The 19,368-nt window shown below is 45.6% G+C and overlaps 10 protein-coding genes and 1 non-coding gene across 11 annotated transcripts, besides 8 other annotated features; 1 reads left to right on the top strand and 10 right to left on the bottom strand.

Moving 5' to 3' along the window:
- Nucleotides 1-305: 305 nt before the first annotated feature.
- Nucleotides 306-324: a microsatellite.
- A 209-nt stretch (nt 325-533) lies between these two features.
- TraAM80_07903 (adenosinetriphosphatase) lies at nt 534-2,441 on the bottom strand (the record flags this gene model as incomplete). The annotated part of the gene is made up of 1 exon (XM_029384671.1): nt 534-2,441. The coding sequence occupies one exon, from the start codon at nt 2,439-2,441 to the stop codon at nt 534-536; it is 1,908 nt and encodes a 635-aa protein (XP_029235497.1).
- A 318-nt stretch (nt 2,442-2,759) lies between these two features.
- Nucleotides 2,760-2,822: a microsatellite.
- Nucleotides 2,823-3,157: 335 nt separating this feature from the next.
- Nucleotides 3,158-4,528, bottom strand: TraAM80_07902 (serine/threonine-protein kinase HSL1,negative regulator of Swe1 kinase; the record flags this gene model as incomplete). The annotated part of the gene is made up of 1 exon (XM_029384670.1): nt 3,158-4,528. The coding sequence occupies one exon, from the start codon at nt 4,526-4,528 to the stop codon at nt 3,158-3,160; it is 1,371 nt and encodes a 456-aa protein (XP_029235496.1).
- A 326-nt stretch (nt 4,529-4,854) lies between these two features.
- TraAM80_07901 (putative membrane associated protein) lies at nt 4,855-5,985 on the bottom strand (the record flags this gene model as incomplete). The annotated part of the gene is made up of 1 exon (XM_029384669.1): nt 4,855-5,985. One exon carries the CDS (start codon nt 5,983-5,985, stop codon nt 4,855-4,857), a length of 1,131 nt encoding a protein of 376 aa, XP_029235495.1.
- Nucleotides 5,986-6,046: 61 nt separating this feature from the next.
- Nucleotides 6,047-6,073: a sequence feature (GA-rich).
- Nucleotides 6,074-6,173: 100 nt separating this feature from the next.
- Nucleotides 6,174-7,376, bottom strand: TraAM80_07900 (putative ubiquitin ligase; the record flags this gene model as incomplete). The annotated part of the gene is made up of 1 exon (XM_029384668.1): nt 6,174-7,376. The coding sequence occupies one exon, from the start codon at nt 7,374-7,376 to the stop codon at nt 6,174-6,176; it is 1,203 nt and encodes a 400-aa protein (XP_029235494.1).
- Nucleotides 7,377-7,518: 142 nt separating this feature from the next.
- Nucleotides 7,519-7,540: a microsatellite.
- A 283-nt stretch (nt 7,541-7,823) lies between these two features.
- TraAM80_07899 (uncharacterized protein) lies at nt 7,824-9,239 on the bottom strand (the record flags this gene model as incomplete). The annotated part of the gene is made up of 1 exon (XM_029384667.1): nt 7,824-9,239. One exon carries the CDS (start codon nt 9,237-9,239, stop codon nt 7,824-7,826), a length of 1,416 nt encoding a protein of 471 aa, XP_029235493.1.
- Nucleotides 9,240-9,588: 349 nt separating this feature from the next.
- Nucleotides 9,589-10,209, bottom strand: TraAM80_07898 (uncharacterized protein; the record flags this gene model as incomplete). Its single annotated transcript, XM_029384666.1, has 1 exon — nt 9,589-10,209. One exon carries the CDS (start codon nt 10,207-10,209, stop codon nt 9,589-9,591), a length of 621 nt encoding a protein of 206 aa, XP_029235492.1.
- Nucleotides 10,210-10,350: 141 nt separating this feature from the next.
- Nucleotides 10,351-10,390: a microsatellite.
- A 417-nt stretch (nt 10,391-10,807) lies between these two features.
- TraAM80_07897 (uncharacterized protein) lies at nt 10,808-11,380 on the bottom strand (the record flags this gene model as incomplete). The annotated part of the gene is made up of 1 exon (XM_029384665.1): nt 10,808-11,380. The coding sequence occupies one exon, from the start codon at nt 11,378-11,380 to the stop codon at nt 10,808-10,810; it is 573 nt and encodes a 190-aa protein (XP_029235491.1).
- Nucleotides 11,381-11,523: 143 nt separating this feature from the next.
- Nucleotides 11,524-11,549: a microsatellite.
- Nucleotides 11,550-11,852: 303 nt separating this feature from the next.
- TraAM80_07896 (HIV-1 Vpr-binding protein) lies at nt 11,853-16,814 on the bottom strand (the record flags this gene model as incomplete). Its single annotated transcript, XM_029384664.1, has 1 exon — nt 11,853-16,814. The coding sequence occupies one exon, from the start codon at nt 16,812-16,814 to the stop codon at nt 11,853-11,855; it is 4,962 nt and encodes a 1,653-aa protein (XP_029235490.1).
- Nucleotides 16,815-17,583: 769 nt separating this feature from the next.
- Nucleotides 17,584-18,279, bottom strand: TraAM80_07895 (histone-lysine N-methyltransferase; the record flags this gene model as incomplete). Its single annotated transcript, XM_029384663.1, has 1 exon — nt 17,584-18,279. One exon carries the CDS (start codon nt 18,277-18,279, stop codon nt 17,584-17,586), a length of 696 nt encoding a protein of 231 aa, XP_029235489.1.
- Nucleotides 18,280-18,527: 248 nt separating this feature from the next.
- Nucleotides 18,528-18,555: a microsatellite.
- A 110-nt stretch (nt 18,556-18,665) lies between these two features.
- Nucleotides 18,666-18,727: a microsatellite.
- A 37-nt stretch (nt 18,728-18,764) lies between these two features.
- TraAM80_07894 lies at nt 18,765-18,836 on the bottom strand. Its single transcript has one exon. It is a non-coding gene; the product is annotated as a tRNA-Cys (tRNA).
- Nucleotides 18,837-19,039: 203 nt separating this feature from the next.
- On the top strand, nt 19,040-19,366 carry TraAM80_07893 (beta-galactofuranosyl transferase; the record flags this gene model as incomplete). The annotated part of the gene is made up of 1 exon (XM_029384662.1): nt 19,040-19,366. A coding segment is annotated over one exon (327 nt), but the record flags the coding sequence as incomplete, so codon positions are not given.
- Between the last annotated feature and the right edge of the window lie 2 nt (nt 19,367-19,368).

Genomic DNA, 19,368 nt, shown 5'->3' with positions numbered 1-19,368 from the left:
AATACACACACAAAAAGAAAAAAACGCTGGACAGCTGACAAGGAGCATCTCACACAGCGGGACGTGGACGGCTGGGATCCTCCATCCAGCCCGCACAACTCCCAACTCCCCGGCGATCAGTTTTGGCTTGGTGGTGCACTGGACTGACACCACGCGATATCACGGCAGACCCCCACAAAGCCTGTCATGCGCCACACTCCACTCCCTTTTTGTGCAGGTGTCTTTCTCCTTCCGTCGCTGTTCGGCACAACGGCTCCACCTCCGATATCTCCACCACGACAATGTGGCTCATCACGCAGCCGACCGGGGGGGGGGGGGGGAGGGAAGAAAAGTTTCCGCTGTATCAAACGCCCCGCCGCAAACAGAATCAAGAGAGGTGGAGACATGAGGTTCAATGGGTGTCCACCCCACGCACTCCCCCCCTTTTTTTTATTTTATCGCAGCTTGTCAGCTGCATCCGCGTCACTGCACACCCGTTACCAATGAAGGTATTCACCTATGTCTGTATATAGGGAACTTTCAACAAAGGGCGCCTATTGAAAATCTCCTATCACAGAGATGTCATAACCACCCATCCCATCCATCCTTACTATCTCATGGTGGAGAGTTTTTAGGGTCTCACGATGAGACACAGTAATCAACGTTACACCCCGACGCTGCAGCATCCCATACAGCAGTGGTTCTACATCCTGCGAGATGGCACTGGTACATTCGTCAAGGAACACAAATTTGGGGCAATGAACCACGACACGAACAAGGGCAATGCGTTGTTGTTCACCACCAGAAAGAACCTCACCCCACTCCTTCTCAGCATCTAATCCCCCCTCCCGCTCCACTACACCACTCAGGCCTAGTTCTGCAGCCAGATGCAGGAGTATCTCGTCTTTTATTCCGTGGGCCTGCCCCTCCCCCTCTATTGCAGGATAGACCAGCTGTGTACGGAGTGTGCCCGGTGGAAGGTAGGTCCGTTGCGTCAATAGCATGAGCTCCAACATGGTGGGGCGCTCCACCATGCCACTCTGCAGCGGCCACAACCCCCAAAGCGTCCGCAGGAGAGCCGTCTTCCCAGCACCGTTGCATCCCATGATCAGCACGTGGCGTCCTGCCCTCAAATTTGCTGTAAAATTGAGCAGCACACCTTGACCAGTGGGGGAAATAACAGTCACATCTTTAAATACAATTTGATCGCTGTTTGGTACCTCTACCACGTGCGAATGAGCATCCTGGTCAGCTGGCTGCAGGGCAGCAAGCACATCCCGCAACTCCCCCACACGGTGAGCACTGCCGCACAGTGCACCAACCTTCAAGTGGAGGGACAACAATTTACCCAGCGCCAAGGACAACGGAATGTAGAGCTGTGTGCAACGGACAAAGAGTTCCGTCAATGCCGCCGCGCCTAAGTGGGCCTTCTCCCTGGAAACCACAACAGCGCAAACAGCATGGCCAAGGCCAGTCGCAGCATATTTAACCATTATGTCATTTATAAACGTGCTCCACCACTTTGCCCGCTTCAATCGCCATTCCAACCGAACAAATAAATTCAAGAGTCGTTCAGCGTTTGCCCCCTCCATCTCCGCACCACGGTAGAATGCCACCTCCTCCGCATGTTGAACTAACTGTGCGTGCAGCAAACGCAAATTAGCCTCCTTTTCTCGACTCTTTGTGACCCAATCCGCAAAGTTTGGCAACAGCATACGGAACACCGCAGCAACAAAGGCGTAGTACAACATCAGCACCAGCGGTACACCATAGCCACCAAACCCAGCCAGCACCTTAGAAAGAATGGTAATATCCACAATCGGCTTTAATACGGCAGGAAGCAGACCCGATAAGTCGCTGCAGAACCGCTGCACATCATTTGTCACGCGATGAGCCGGATTGTCCACGAGGCTTTTCGTTACCAAATCGTGCAACTTGTGCTTTTCAAAGTACTCCTGGTGAAGCGCATTTTGCAACCGTTCACGAAACCGTTGTTCCAAGGTGGCGGTGGTGTAGGTAACACCAACGCTAGTGATTGTTGCGGGGATGGCGTACAAAGCAAGATCAAACAACCCAAAAATAAAGTGACTAAAGTTTTTCTGAACAAGTGCTCTGGTATTGTTTGCAGATATGCGGGAAAACGTGAGTGTTAGCGTGGTACGGAGCACAATAAGCGACGTCAGTACTAGCATCAAGCCGGACTCCAAAGAGAAGACGTGGGGAAAACAGATGCATAGAAGTTCCCTAATACGACGAAGAAGTGTTTTGTCAAGCTGAACGATGGGTCGTCTATGAGGCTCCTTGATTCTTCGAAGGGGCCTCCGCGGGTGGCTAGGGGCGTGGCGCAACTTTACTCTCTGATAGATGCTGTGAAGCAGCAGAGCGGCCAGAGACAGCAGCAGTGCGCGAGAGAGTCCTGTTGGTGACGCCTCAATTTTCGTGAGGAGCTGTGCCACAAGCATTATGATAAAAATGGACAGCCACGGCAGTACACGTTATTCGAGTTCCCTCGATCCTCCCTCAATGTGCTGCGCTCGTGCAGGTGGTGTGGAGTGAAAGAGAGAAACGCTGTTACCAACAAGACTACAGGCAGTGCAGAGAGAAAGAAAGAGATTGTGAAATGGAACCAACAGACAAAAAAAAAAGCACACAGAAGAAGAAAAGAGCAAGAGTGATGCTTTCGCGCCAGAGACACCTCGCTTTTTCACATCATTCCACATGAGGCCCAGAACTGTATTGAAGCTTGGAGGCAGTTCCACAAGCAACCAAAAAAGGACAAAACACACATACATCATACATATAGACACACACACACAAAGAGAAAGAAACAAAACGTGCACATAGAATAATGACAGAAACAAAAGCAATGATTAAACAAATAACTTCCGTTCTGTACTAACTCTTTTCTTTCTTTTGTGTTGTTGTTGTTTTTTGAAGTGTTTTCGTCTTGTCAAACACTCTGTCGCGAGTGCAACCGCCTCAGGTGAACCAAGCGCTCATGGGATCAAATAAAAAGGTTATTACAAATTGTATTTTGATGAAACATTCGAGGGGTTCAGACTAAGGAAAAGGAATAATAACAAGAACCCCAAGCGAAGGTCAGAATGAAAGACCCAAATCCCCGAAAAATAAGTGCCAAACAAAAACAAAAACTCTAATAAATACAATCATTCTCACCTTATTGTTCAACAATCTTTGGAAGATGTAACGCCCTCCACAATGACACTGTGACGCCGTGAGCATTCGAAATGGCCGCACGCACCGCCATTTTTGTTTGCGCCTGGTTCATCTGCAACAGCGGTGGTGCGGATGCCCCCTCAAACGCGTCGGCAATCCAGGGATGCCGCATCGCCTTGCGCGGGGGAACCCGGTCTTCGGGGATCCAGCAGAGAAACTGCCTAACAAAGCTAACAAAGCCATCATCTTCAGGAAGTCCAAGAAACGCTGACAGAGACTTTGTCCCTGGGAATCGTATCTTCCTCTTGCTGTTGAGAAACAACTTTGGGGCATGGTCCGCATTGGCATCAAAGAGTTCGTGTTTGCGCGGGGATTGAAGTATCAAGTCATGTGGAGGGATGCCAAGGTACTCCATGATGCAGGCTAGTTGGTCCTGTTCACTTTCTCCCGGGAAAATGGGAACTCCCGTGGCAAGTTCGCATATAACACAACCGTAACTCCAGAGGTCTATATGTTTGGTATAGGTGCGGCCCAGAATCACCTCAGGGGCACGGTAAAACCGGGACTGAATGTATGTGTAGATACAAGAGTTTTCAAAGCAGGCAGATCCAAAGTCAATCACCTTTACAGCCGCCCTATCAGATGATTTAAGGAGTATGTTTTCTGGCTTCAAATCACAATGAATAATATTCTCACGCCATATATACGAAAGCGAGACTAACAAACTTGCGGCAATCTTACGTACGACATTTAATGATATCGGACGAAAATTACGCTGTTTTAGGTGCTCGTAGAGGTTCACCGACAACAGCTCGTAGGTAATACATACATGTGAACGAAATGTAAAACTATCGAGCATTTGAACTATGCCGTAAATTCCATTAGGATCATTCCGTCGAAGATGCAAAAGAATTTGCACTTCAATTTTTGCCTGTGACTGAAACCGCCTCTTGTTTCGTATAATCTTCAGTGCAACCGTAGTGCCCTTATAGTGGTCTGCAACCTTGACAACCTGGCCAAAGGATCCACTCCCCAGAGTACTTAGGACCTCATAGCGGTAAGCTATGTGATCATAGAGCTTGATTGTATAGTCCCCGCGTTCGTCATCGTAACCGCTATTGTACCCACCATCTACTGGGGCCTGAATTTTACGCTCGCAGTTCTGTCCAGCGTAGTAGACATCTGCGTATCCCTGAATTTCGTGTTTTTCGTATTCCGTCAAGTGGACAGCATGAAAGTCAGAGGGAGAGGCCGCCTTGTTAATAGTGGACTTTACTCGCACACCTCCAAAGCCCAGATTTCTGGTCAGCGGCAGACGAACACGCGGCTGATTATAGTAGCGTAAAGTGCCCTGCAATCTATCCCCTTGCATTTTGTGCGTGCCGTACATTGTCAGCTTCCAAATTTCCCCTTGTTTCTATTTTATTTTATTTTTGTTCCTCTTCAGAGGCCAATGGATGTGTTTTTGATACCACTGGCTATTCTTGCCTTCTATGTACCTGTATTAGATAGGAAAAGAATAACCTGGGCCTACCTTAGGAGAAAAAAATAGAAACCTTTCATGTAAAGCAAAAAAAAAAAAACAGCAGGCAATCTCTGCAATCCCTACGTGTGCCATGGCGGTCCGCCCCCAGACAACACCCTCCTCCTCAGAGAGATCTCGTCCCCCTCCTCTCGAGCCACCTCTTACCGCGTAGGTTACACCAGAAAAACTTCAAGACGCCCCAACACCGCCTCCAGCGTGGCATACCAAGCCATCCACTCACTCGACTGCTGCATGGGGTCGGGCTCACAAAGAGTGAAAAAGCGCTCAGAATAATCTTCAAATCCAATCGCTGCGATGGCATGTTCGGACGCGTAGGAGCCACAGGGCAACAGAATCGGCGAGTTGCTGTTAATTATGGCGCAAAGCGAAGAAGTGGGCGCAGTCGAGTAGTCCACTTGATAACCCATCACATACCACAAAACCTCAGCCGAAGCAACGAATTTCTGACATGTTTGGCACCCACTACAGAAAGCAGCATGACTGTACTCCATCATTACCCTCATATTGTTACACCGAATTCTTCGAATGTTAGGGTCCTCTGGTGTTGTGCGGAGAGCCTGTGCAAGCTGAAGCATGTTTCTTGCCAGAACTTTTCGAAACGGCTCTGGAATACGCAGCAGCATCGCCTCAATGCCTTCAGCCCCACAAAATTTAGAGGCTTCCATTAACCTCTTATGTTCATCGTTGCGACGCCGCACCTCTGCCTCCCATTTCGCTGCCTCTTTATCTTTCAAAATCTGCTGAACACTCGCCTTATCTATTCTTTTGGCTTGCAGAAGTGTTTCACGTGCCTGCTTCTGCTCCGCACCATACACAGCACGCGTTTCCGATTCACACAAAACCAGATCCGCAATATTCGTCACAAAACGTTTTTGCCAGGACTCTGTTTGTGCACGGCGCAGCAAATGATGGCTATACACATTTTCCACCCATGATATGGAAGGGCACTCCTCAAAGTCTAGTTTATTCTCCGACAGAAGCATCTCCTTCATCGGTCCTTCGAAAAGGCAACCAACCACCTCGCAAAAGTCCTCAAAGAGCTGCTTTATCGCCGTGCACATCGCCTCATTGTATATTTGGCGATTAGGGTCCGTCTCAATGGCCTTGCAAAGTATTTTAAGCATACGAGGCTGAGCGTTCGCAACTAGAGTTTGAATTGACATTGACAGGGAATGCAACGCATCGATGTCCCGTTCATCACCACCCGCAAAGTTACAGGTCAGTAACGTGACGTCCTCCCGAAGCTGAGCCACCAGAGCGCACAGCTTTTTATACTCTGTCATGGCTGAGAAGAATGCCGGTGGCGGTGACAGATTCCCCACAGCGCCACCAACCCTATCAGCTTCTTCTTCCCCTCCTCCTCCTCCTACTGAATGCAACGGCAGAAGAACCAGAAGGTAAAGAAAAGAATGGAAGTGGGTGCGCCAAGGACGGAGGTACACAATTCATCCCACTAAGCCTCCATTAACCCCTAACTGCCTCCAGAAACAGATTGATCAATGCTTCCATTGTCCTCCTCTAGCTGTAATCGAATGCTCTGCGCTAGAGAGTCTACAAAGTAATCATTGTTAACAATAGCCATGTATGGATTCACCGCAACACAATATTTGCGCTCAGTTGCAGCATCCGTGATGCTTTTCCCCGTCGTTATATCGCGCAGGTCCACAATCGACTTTTCCTCCCCAATAAAGATATTGTCATCAAAGAACACGTAGAACCGCGGTGTAACGGAGGTCAGCCCATAAGAGGAAGCCGTAATGGCCACAGGAAAGACCTTTCCTCCAGAACGTCGTTCGGCACCACTGGCCCAAAATGGATAGTAGTCTACAATTCCACCGACGTTGTTCGATGCAGAAGTGTACTCTAGAAGTTTGTCATGCAGCAGCATAAAATCTGTTTGGTAAACCTCTTTACAGAAAGGCATGGCTAACAGCTGTGCTAGGGCTTCGGACGGAGGTAGTGTTTCTGTCCCCTCCGGGCACACTACCACAGAAGGCTTGTCTGGCCCAAGACACAAAAAGAGCTGATCCTCCGCTCGAAAAATACAGCCCGTTGCCTCAGGAATGTATTTCTCCTTCATGTGCTTAAGCACGGCCCCCCGTGGTTTGTAAACATGTTCGCCAAAAACAAAGTGTCGCCACTCTTGCAGCACATTGGCCAAGTCGTTGCCGAATGTCCGAAATATCAGAGTGAATGGCCAATCTAACTCGGAGAGGGTGTTGACAAGTTGAAAAAAGGCTGGAATCATGGAATAATTGGGTGCGGCGGCCAACACCCTCCTTTGTTCTTCAACATGATGCATGTACTTTTCTCCCGGTTGACCAGTGTGCGTGAAAGACCGGACCATCAACCTCCGATTCGCGGCGATGTCGCGCCAGATGCGGTCGCGCTCCGCCTGTGGACGCTCGTGCATACCCGGAGGCTCGGTATGTAAATTATCGACGTAATTATCGTACGTCATTAAGCCAGAGCGATCCCCCTCCTCCTGAGGTCCAAAAACAGCCACCCACTTGTCACCATCACAGCGCCCCATCACACTCGCTGCAACATTGCTGTTAAGCGCATCCTCCATTGTTCGGCCGCCGGCAGAATCAAACTGAATAATCGTCCTGTTAAGATCCATGTGTATCACCAAGGGCCTTCGCGGGCATCGCTCCAGAAACGCGCGTGACATCCGTCCTGCAAAGTAAAGTGAAACTGGAGCAATAATCCAAAAAAAAAGCAAAAAGTGAAAAATAAAAATAGTGCAGCCACACACAGATATAAACAAGTCTTCCAACTAACAAATGAGCGTCTGTCACCGCAGCCTCGCCCTTCACACGCATACACACACACACAAAAAAAAAACAGGAACAAAAAATAAGCACTTAAAAAATAATAATACTGGTAACCTATCATGCTGAACAAACTGCAAATAATAATAATCTTGGAAAAAGGACTCTGCTATGCACATCCATAACACGCACATACCGAGAGGGCATGAAAGTATGAGAGAGGGTGGGGCCAAAAAGGCAAAAGATGGGTGTGTTTGCGTGCGTGTAACTAAATGCAGCAAACAACAAGAACAAATATATATATAAGAAAAACGATATCAAAGAAGATGTCTCTTCCACTAACAATATTAAAGATCATCATCATCAAAAATGATAGCTGGTGGCTTCGCCATGTTTATAACAGGAGATGCGGGGGGGAGAAGCTCTTCATCCGAATCATCGTCCAGCGTCACGCCCTTGCGAGGTGGTACGGAAAGATCAATTTCGTCGTCGTCGTCACTGAGCATAACACCACCTGCAGCTTTGCCAGTGGGATTTGCAGTCGTCGGGACAAACACGTCTAACGCAGCATTACCCCCAACTGCCGGAGCCGCCGCATCTAACTGCGAAGCGGCATCAAGAATCCTTTGACAGTGAACTGCATCCGAGACCCCAAAGGTCATTAAATCTGGCACATCCATGCACTGTAAAACATCCAAGTCCACGTGTCGACTCAACAGTCTTGGAGCATACTCTGATAGTCCAATCTTCAGGAGCAGTGCTGTGAGAGAGTCTGTGGAGCCAGGGACAGCGTCTTCGACGGCGAAAGCCTTGTCAAGCTTCTTTGCTTGGCCCCTGCCATTTGTGTTCAGGCCACTGTTATCGCTGGCATCTTTTCCATCCTTATTAGCGTCAATCATCTGACGAAGACGCGTCTTTGTGATTGGTGAAACAACATGAAGCTCATACCCCTCACCTCCACTCAGCCGCAGCTGCTCTGACTCCACAAGCACTTCAGCTGTGGGAACGTTGATGGGCAGGACGCTGAGACTTTTGCCAGTTGTCACCTGAAACAGCCTAGTAAGGACGAAGGCCGCTTGCGCGCCTTCCAAAAAATCCTTTACCACAATGTCAGGTTCTGGGAATTTTACATGGACTGCAAAAAATGTCGCCTCAGGGCTCTGATATATCCTTCGAATATTACTGATAAGACTGCAATACAAAATGGTGGCAGTATGAGTAAAAATATAAATCGCCCTGTCCCCCACCACAAAATGGTGTCGCACTGGATGGTTCCCCTTTCCGGTATTGGAGGTCACGAGTGTGGCGGTTGCAAAAAAGTGGATAACAGCCTTCTCCAGCACCGCAAACCTAAATAGGTGCTCCAGCGGCAACTGTGCGAAAGGCAAGTTTGTCCGTGGATCGACAGAGGGAAGGCCGAAGTTCAATGGTTCCATTAGTCCAGCAGCTGCGCACACGCTCGCGATGGCTTGGTACCACTTGTCAAACACGTCACGAGTTGGCATGCGGAGAGTCCACTGATCTTCCTTGCCGTTTTCCTGGTTCCCGTCAACCATCAGCATAAACAAATCAGATGCCTTCACATCCATCACCTGACAGCACCGCACCACCTTTGTGACGATAATGACACCCTTCGGGGGCTTAGACTCCTCCTCCGCGTACAATAGCCTGCGAAACTCCGGATTAAACGTAACATACCGCTTTTTAAACGCCTTCGTGAAGAAGGCGGTCTGCCGCTCGCACCAAACCGCCAGCGTATCCATGACGTGTAAAACGCACGCTCGCTCAGTCTATCCTTTGTGTGTTTACTTCCTAATTGTTTATTTTTGTTTGCGTCTTAGTGGTGGTGATGGCGAAGGCGTCACTACTACTTTATGACCTCAAAAATCAAACCGAAAAGTATGTTGAGATCGCAAACGCCGTAAACGCGCACGCCACAGAGGGTGGAGCACCAATACACCGCAAACAGCACTGCCCGCTTCCATGAAGCGGGCGCCCAGGGAAACAAGCACCGCAGCGCCGCACATGCATCACCTCACACACGTCAGAATATTTTTTATCCGTTTGTTTTTTTTTTTCTTCGTTATTTCTTTTCCTCTGTCTTGTCCAGTTCTACCGCATAAGGTGCTCCTGCAACCGCAACAAATGCCACCCTGTAATACGAGGAAAAATCTCAAGGAAGTACCAAAGAATGTGTCCAACAAGGTGTTCCACCATTATTAGTCGAATGCCTCGATGCCTGTCAAAGATAAGAGCCATAACAAGAAAAAAAATCGGCAGAAGTCGCACTGGAATCGTTATCAAGAAAAAAATGCCTACTTCCAGATCCGGAAGCAGGCGAGCGAAAAGGTACGCTAAGGCGTTGCAAAGTGAAAAGCTTAAATAGGGAGTGTCCACAACGCGAAATATTCTAAAAAGCAGCAGAGACAATATCGCCAGCAAAAGAGTGAGGCAGTAGTCTATTTTCCTCCTCCGAAAGTATTGCACCTCGATGCTGCTACTTACTATGCATAGCCAGTGAAGTTCAAAAATGCTGCTCAGGTCAAGTTGACCAAAGTAGAAAAAGTTGGTAATCAGTCGCCAGTACTGTTTCTCCTGGAACACGAGCAAAGGGCTAAATAAGATTTCTACCGGGTGAATCACACCAAAAGTCACCAGCATCACAGAGGCTATTGACAGCAGCAACAACGACCTCGTCACAAGGGGAATGCTGTGGAGGACGTCAAAATCCATTGTGAATGCAAGGGGGAGAAAAAAAAACGAACAGCGTCAATTGCGTGGCGGTACAGCAAACCTCACTGCTCTATTTGCTCCAACACGTATCCCTCACTTCTATCCCCTTACTACCCCTCCCCTCCCCCACGCCTCCCTCCCTATATATTATATACAGATGTGTATGCGTATATATATATATCTCGCTATGCGATAGTTTATGGGCGCTCCCTTCAGCACCCTCGATGTGCACGGCAAGGCTGCGGAAACAAACAAACAAAAAGAAAAAATATATAGAGAAGGAACAAAGTGAAGGAAACGCAGCCATGATCAAGAAATAATAATAATAACAGCAATAAGCAAACGAAACCAAAGAAACAAGAACCAAAGGCAACACTTAACAGCCACTGAAAGACCAAGAGTTGCGTCAACACGCAGCGATAAATAATTCAATCGTCCACATCGTTTGATATCCCTTTGTCAGTGTTTGTTATATTCCTCAACTTCATTTTTCTTCTTTTTTACCTATTTTCCGTGTATTGCCTTTACTTCGAGGTGTGCGTAAGGAGGAGGGGAAGGGACGCAGAAAAAAAGAGCGGTCATTGTGGAATGCACGGCTTCAATGAAGAAATAGAAGCGCTGCCAACTCCCCAACAATCAGTCCATCTCCCACCCAGCAGAATGAAAACAGGCACCCATCCCATCGGCCAAATTCATTGGCACGGCTGCGGAAGAATGTCACAAGCGTCAACATCCCCAATAATACTGGAATCAGCACACAACTACCCAGAAGGATTTTCTTGAGAATAAGGCGCTCACGGACAAGCGTGAAGCCCACCAAAGTTACCAAAGCGAGCAATAAACCAATCAGGTAAAGATGCCAGCGAATAAGAAAAAGGCGCCGTTCTCGCCCATTCTCACGAAACTGCAGCAAATAAAGTACCGTTAAAAAACAGAAAAGCATCAAGAAAAGCACTGGCCATGAGATCAGAAGGTGTCGCAGTCGAAGCTGCCGTGGTGTTCTCCGAGGAGCCATCCTTGACAGTTTTCCCAAGCCCTCGTTAATAAATGTATCGTACTTCTGCTCCAATTGTTGCAGTATCCTTACTTCCTCAGTATGTATTTTCCCAAGCTCCTTTTTGGTACGCAAAAAATCTAAGCTATGCTCATCGTCACGGGTGAACTCAGGCATTGTCGCCACTGCATAACTCACCCTCTGCTCTGTATCAACCCGTCGCTTTGCACAAGAGAAAAGACACTTTAAAAAAAAAAAAAGATCCTAGCGAGCGTTTAAACATCAGTTAAAACAACAGCAGAGTCTACACACAGGTTTCAATATATATATGTATATATATATATATCCTTAAACGGGCGTCAAAGCATTTACTTCAGTGACACGTCTCGTCACTCTCCAACATTGCCAAAGTTCGCCGCTGAGACCTGAGCCAGCGTAACATGTTCCACGCATGCACCACAATTCTCCAGAATTATAAAATGGACAACACACAGACACGCACACACGACCCTCTTCTTGTGTTGGGAACACACAGTTTCAAAAACAGTTTGGGATGAGGTGGGGGTAAAAGGAAAAATAAAGCATGTATTGCATGTCTTGTGATACGGGAAAATTTGCTTCTTTCTTGTTTGTTATAAATGATACCGTTTTACGTGGAACTTATCGATCTTTCAAAACTCTCCTCCGTCCCTTCCGTTGCCTCCTCGGACTCTTCACCATCAATCATGTCATCCTCTGTGGCCAGCGATGTGCCATTCTCGACATAAGCGCGTGTGTCGTCGGAAGTTGTACCACTCATTGTCCTCACGTCGTTTGAATCGCTTCTTTGTCCCTCCAGCGCAACGCTACTGCTATCCTCATCACTATCCTCGTCTGTTTCATCCCCGTCAGTGGAAGACCAAAAACTGTCTTGATCCAACTCGTCTTGGTCAACGTCCTCGTCCTCCCCCATATCTTCCTCGCTCACATTAGCACCACTACCCCGTGGGAAGGAAAAGCTCTGTTGCCCAGGAAGTGGCCCAGACGAGGCTGAAAACACCCGCACCACGGCTTCCACCTCTGGAGCAATAATGGCAGCGCAGTACCTACCCGAAGGGTCAATGGTGAACTCTCTGAAAGGTGGACGAAGCTCCGTGGAAAAAATCGTCTCAAGGGTATGGCTTTCCACAACAGAGAGAACTGGGCAGTCAGGGTTTTCATTAAGTGAATCACTGCGAAAACTGTAAATCACCTCACCAAATGGGTTAATATGAAAAGTGCTGGTCTTTTTAAAGTCAGACACCGTTTGTAGCATTGTTAACGTCCGTAAATCCCATACTTTCTCATCAATAAGTACGAGCAGATTGGAAGGATGAAAGGCATTGCAAAAGGATTCCGTAAACCTGTCAAAACGGTAGATAGGCTTATCACCACAACGAATATCCCACAGAACGGCGTCACTAAGAATAAGCTGTGAATAGGCATCAAAGGTGGCCACATTGTCCCAGTTTTCTCCAACCCATGATGGGTCACTGAAATGGCGCACCTCCTGTTGAGCCGAGATATCATAAAGACGGGAGGTGTGATGTTCATGACATGTTGTTAATAGAAGAGCATTGGAATTAGAAAACCGTGCAGCACGGCTATCTTCCACAGAGTATTTGACAAGTGGAAGTGCATCACGCCTCATAACAGCTACTCTATCTCCGCTACTCAATACCGCAAGCATCTCCCCATTATCAGATACAAAAACGCCATTTACACTATCGTTGTCAAAGATAATATGTTGTTCTAGTAGCTTTTCCCCAGTAGAATCATCTGGAAAGGTATCAAAAAGGGCTATAGCTCCTTCTGATGTTCCCACAATTAATGTGTCCCCGTCATCACAGAATGCGATCGACTCTGCTTGCATTTCATCATCATTACACGAGATATCAAACAAATGTCCTGGGTACCGATAGACAAAATGATTTTCATTATTTCTCATTCGTAAGGAAAAGTCACTACCCATTTTTTTAGCTAACCCACGGTTAAACGCATTTCGTGTGTAGTCAACAGCAGCCAACGGGTAATACACATGATTTTTCCGCAAGTCAAATTGAGGAAGGGTAGAAATAGGGTTAGTACAATTTTCATGTTGCTGTCTCAAATACGAGCGTATGATGCTGTCCAGACTGGGTGCACCAATTGTCGACAGCGCTGTCATATCTGTAATTGCGTGCAACGATTGTTGCAGGTGCGAAGCATCTAAGGAAAGATGAGCGTCACGACGCAAAACTGAAGCTGAATTTTGCAATCCCTCAGATTCTAAATAACGGGAAATTAGTTCCAATAACGATTCCCGTGAATAACTGATGTGAGAATGAGCAATAATGGCTTGTCGTCGTTCCAACTCCAGGGAATCGACGGAAACCGTTAAGGTTGCTTGATTTGTTTTGTCAAGAATAAAGCATTTAACGTTTTCCATAAAACGACCTGTTGCATGCACATCACTTTTGATATGACGCGACTTCATCATAAAAAGAAATTCTTTTTGAACATCCTCGTATTGTTTCAACAATTCTCTAGCCACCAAACTCACCCCTAGAGCATCAAAAAGAAGATCTGTGTCAGCATAACGACGAAGAGTTACCATCAGCTGGAGGGCCCGGGCGATTACTGGAAAAATATGAAGCTTGGCTGACATTGCTGCATCTTTTCTAATCTTCAAAACTTCCAACAAAGTGCGAACACCATCATTAGCTCTGATTATGCTACAAACTTGATTAAATGCAGCTGCAGATGCCTCATCATTTTTATCAATGGGAGGCACTGTTAAATGCAACAAGATCTGCAACGCGGTAGCCACACATGGAATTAAGTGTGACTCACGAGACGTATTCCCGTTACGAGAAGCCGCAGCTAAATCATTCACAATCATAATCAAATGCACAATTCCAGAGTCCGGATACCGTGCATCCGCGATTAAGGGACGAACAAAAGGAACCACTGACAAAACACACAGAACGTTCAAGGAAGCTGCAAGCAACTCCCAACGACCCTGAGTAAAGTAAAATTGGGTGCATCGAAGTAAAAGTTGGTGAAAATTGTTTTCAATTAAAAATCGGAAAACCAGCAGCCTCTCTCGAGTCAATAGGCTATGAACAGTCTCCATCGATACGTCAGGGATAGACGCGGAAGTAAAAGTAAGAAAACTCAATATCCATTCAACTATTGCTGGTTCCCGAGGTAACGAAGTCCCCTGAGAAGAATTCGTTACTAGAGCTGATAAGAACTGATGTTTTCGAAATAGAACTCTTGTGCAAAGCATCAAATGAGAGACCAAATAGACGTAAAAACACTTTAGCGCTGCAAGAGTCAAACCTGGATAAAAAACATCAAATTGTTCCTCTGAACTATTTAGCAGTCGTTCGATTGTGCCCATAGTTGACTGTGGACCCCCATGGGCGTCAAAAAATGAAATAACACAAGGAAAACTAAGCGCCTGAAAGAGAAAGCCACCAGCACTACTTTGTACATCTTGACTAGAAGCATTTTTCCAATGATGTAAAATAAAATTCATCACTGGCTCAAAATATTCTCCATGGTTTCGAAAAAGTTTTTCAAACACGGAACTTCTTGCAAGTTGAGACATCACAATACAACATCCATAAGTGGTTGAAACTTCTAAATTTGCATCAATCAACGTCATTATTCGTTTCAATCCGCCCAATTCAAGAAAAACTAAGGCCAATTTCCTATGGGAAAGCAGGGCATTCAACACCCAGCCTGCCCTTGCCACAATTTCCCTCGTCCGACGATAATGTTCCTTCGTCTTATGAAGTATTGTATCCCATTTCAAACGAATTTCCAATGCATCTTCATCTACAGCTCCATCTTCTTCTTCCGAACCCAACAGGGCCCTTTCTCGGGCCTCTGTATTTTTTTCCACAGTTATCGCCCTAGTTGCAGCACCCGCCAAATCAACACTATCCAAGACATGAATCATGGACTCAATCGCCTGAAACTGAAGAGCTGGAAGTATAGACTCTCGTTGATGACAAATAGCTCCTATAACGGCGCAATTTAACATAAATTCTTCCAACCTAAAATCAATACTCTCTGCATCCATGGTCTTAGTACTTAAAAAACGTTGCCAAAAAACAACTTCCTCATGAGGCTTTTTGTACCTGTAACGGAAAACACGAGGCTGAGCATCGTTATCCGCGACAGCATCCACATTTCTTAGCCATTTTACTAATACTTCATCCGTGGTTGTTACGCCCAGTACTTCACCAATATCACAATCCTCAGCCTGATTTTCAAAACCCCATGCGGGACCTCGACCCACTTTCTCCCCTTTTTGAGGTTGCCAATTTTCAATTTCTTCCTGGTAGTCTGTCTCTCGACTTATTCGTTCTAATCTCCTCCTTTTTGCTGGAGCCTCTGTCAACTCACTTTCATGATTCTCAAGCTTATTTTTTATTTTCGAAAATGAATGATTTTCTACACCCATATTACTTATTTTCGATCCGCTTATTTGTGCTTCGGAAGAAATGTCCCCCTGTAAATTTGGTGTGTGTAAAGGTGGGCTATCTTTACGATTTTGACCTGATCCTGAACTTGAAAATGGTCTCACTCCTGTAGCAGTACTTGCATTCCTATCCACAATCTCTGGTGACGCCCTTCTTGAGCTAAGAGGTGAACTAGGATTACTGTGGATTACGGCTGAGTAGTACCTAAATGGTGAACCCCTGCCCTCTCGAGGAGTCATTAAGTTTTGTTTCTCGGGATGACCAAAAATTCGATGAACAAGATGCCTGCTCCGTTGCAACAAAAGCTGAGGCAGCTGCTGACTAAGAGCTTCAACTATGGCTTGGTCATCTTGTTCGAGCATGCTAAACGATAATGATAGCGCTAGGAGACGTTTCCGCCTATTTTCCTCCTCAACAATAACCTTACAAAGGTCATACATGGACAAAGGGTCCAAAAAACTCTCACGCGAACCTTCCACAACCAACAAAGCAGAATAATTGGCAAGAATCTGGGACTTTTCCAGAGTCTTCATGTGCTGAGTCATAACCTGCCTCAGAAGTTCGTTTTCACTATCCGGAAAGGCGTCTGCAAGTTCCATGTTAGTATTTATCAACTCCCCCATATAATCACAAAAAGCAGTGTTATGATGGATTGTATGAGTAAGAGACTCAAATGGCAGTCGATCATGCAAATTCAATGTATCCGTGTACACATCAGCGCAATGCTGGTGCTCGTCATGAAGCAATTTGGCCATACGCCCCCAGAGAAAAAGGTGAAGTTCGTCATATTGTCGAAGCAGTGAAATTGAGTCATCAATGTTATTTTCATGAATTGAACCTAATGACGGTAAGTCTAAAGTGTTGTCATTCAAAAAACTCTGCATGTTTTGTGTCACCGCTTTCATTTGTTTTTGTACCCTCAACATGCGTTTCATGAGCTCTTTGACAAGATTAATAGATGGACTTGCCATTATCATATCCTCCTCATCATATGAGAAACCCTCCGTATCATGCTGATCACTGTCATACGAGGAACCGGAGGCCCCATTGTTGCTGTTAGCATCTATCAGTGATAGGTCAACATCCTCATCGTTTATCTCCAACCGAGTTCGACGCATATTTATATTAAACCTGTGGAACCAAAAAATAACGTTTCGCAACAGTAAAAGCAAACGAAAGAGAGTCAATCCTATGAAACAAATAAGAAAAAAAAACAGATAATAAAAAAGAATGTGGGAAATAGTTATAATAAACATAAAACAGTGTCATGTCAGACATTGTCTCTGAGAATATTCCTTTCCTCTCATGGATTTAACGCACATTATTCTAAGAAATACAATCATCCGTTCTTAATCTGGTAGTAAAATCTCAAACCAGGAATTCTAACTACATCAGCGCCAATTTTCTCGTAAAAGTCTAAATTAGCTTCTTTTTGCCTCGCATTTTTTTTTTTTTTGAGCCTACAATGCTCTTGGAAATTCACAAAAAAAGAGCTGGCCTGCATTTCATGTTATCATGCCTCATATTTGTATAAATTCCATACAAAAGACCATTTTTCAAGACTTGAAAGGTAGAAACCCAAAATTAAATTGAACAACAAACAAAACATTTTGGTAACATGTTCATTTCGCTTTTTTGTTTGTTTTTGTACAATAAATGGAGAACTCCCAATTCACTTCAAGCCTAGTGCGTCATGAAAAAAAAAACAAGCATAGTTCTATAACTCGTACATCAAAACGCCAGTGCAACTGCATCTTCCACTTCTTGAATACAAATCCTTTTATTTACTTCTTTACTAATTCCTTTCTGTTGTGCACTCTAGGTCACCTCTTTTACCTATGTTCTGCACTTTTGTCGTTTTTATTTTATTCGTTATTTACATTCGTATCATGCTGCCGAGCTTTTGGTGTACACGTAAAAAGGGGCATGGTCATTCCAATCAGCTGTCAGATGAATTTGCGAAACAAGCTTAAGTAGACTGCCCTGCAAAGCTCTATCAGCAAGTTTACGTGATGTCACAACACAAAGCACTGTTGGCACCGCGGTGACTACTTCCGTCAACTTTAGCATTAAATCATCGTCAAACATCCATGAATGAACAAATATCACGTTAACACGTTCTTCCGTTAAGCGTGAGACACAGTTCACGAAGTCATCGTTAAGAAAAATAGCATTTTTGCCGGCAAAATACTCAGGATAATAACGCTTTGCATTTGCCAGTGCAATTACTGCACTACGACATCTTGAAGGAATAATCTCAACCCCCATCACCTTTTTGCAACGAGTCTCGGCCAAAATTTGAAGACAAACATTTCCTATACCACTCCCTATATCACAAAAAACAGTATTTTCTTCAAGTTTCATCGTTAAATTTTCAATACAATTGGAAAGAGTTTGACCATTCATAGAGATACGTAGTTGAGGAATAACTACCGAGGTCCACAACTTTCTAATGCCATCAACATCAAGAGTTCCTATCTGAGCAAAAACGTTGGACATAACAGTAAGATGCTCCTCCCCAACCTCCAGCTGACCAAGTTCATCATACCGCTCTGAAATATGCTCAAAAATTCGCTCATTCATCCTCCGGAAATCTGCATAGGGTGCATGTAAGAAGATTGGCTCATATAAAGCTGCAAATGAATGATTTTGCAAACCATTCAGAGATGACAGCAAAAAACCCACGGTACAGCCAACACCTGAAGAAACTACAAAACGCCGTGACGATCCAGGGCGAAGCACAAAAGCAGCCAAACAAAAAAAGAAGATGCCCCCTAAAAAAAAACGCGGCGCGCCGACCATCAACGCCAACCCCTGCTATCTACAAATGCAACAAAAAAAAGAAAACACAAAAAAAAACCTCCAGAGGCACCTCGCAGGAACACGGCAAAATAAAAAACAACAACAAGTCCTAAAACACACTTCCTACACGACATTATCGATACAGATTGGTACCCAAACCTAACCGCAACAAAATAAAAAAAACAAGAACTAAAAATAAAAAAAAGTACAATGATACAACAAAAAAAAACTACTAATAGGATATTTCGTGGAGAAATAAAAAAATGAGGACCCACCCGGGTTTGAACCGGGGACCATTCGGACTGCAGCCGAACGCTCTACCACTGAGCTATGAATCCAACGAACAACAAAAACCAGTTGATTAGACAAGGTTTCTTATAACGAATTACACACTCCATTCCAAATAAATCTCCCGTGACTTTCCGTTGGCCTGCCCTCACTGCAACGCGCACTTAGGTAGAGATACCACTTTGAGCAGAAGCCATGAAATTTTTTGCGAAGGCCATGGACTACGGCCCTCCTGCTGTTAAATTTGCTGGTAATGGGATTGCTGCTTTACTTTGGGTGGGCAGAGTCCAAGCGTGCTGGCGAAAGTGCAGGGAAATCCGGTGTTGCTCCGAGAACACCGAAATATATGATGTGTGTTGGAGAAAGGCTTCTGGTGGACGCAAAGACGGGGAAACTGGGGGACGTTAGTGGGGACAATGTTATCCCGTTAATGGTGGTCCCGCTTATGCTTGATCTGGAAGAATTCAAAAAGCTGATGTGCAATATCAGTGTGCCAATCCGGCGGTTGCTCTTGGTGCAGAACGGCAGGGAGGCGAGGCTGCAGTTATACCTGCAAGAGCTTGAGAAGATGTATGGGTGGAC

Source organism: Trypanosoma rangeli (genome assembly GCF_003719475.1).
Source record: "Trypanosoma rangeli strain AM80 chromosome Unknown Tra_15.4_contig_00354, whole genome shotgun sequence".
NCBI lineage: Eukaryota > Euglenozoa > Kinetoplastea > Trypanosomatida > Trypanosomatidae > Trypanosoma > Trypanosoma rangeli.
This window is presented reverse-complemented; position numbering and strand designations above follow the sequence as displayed.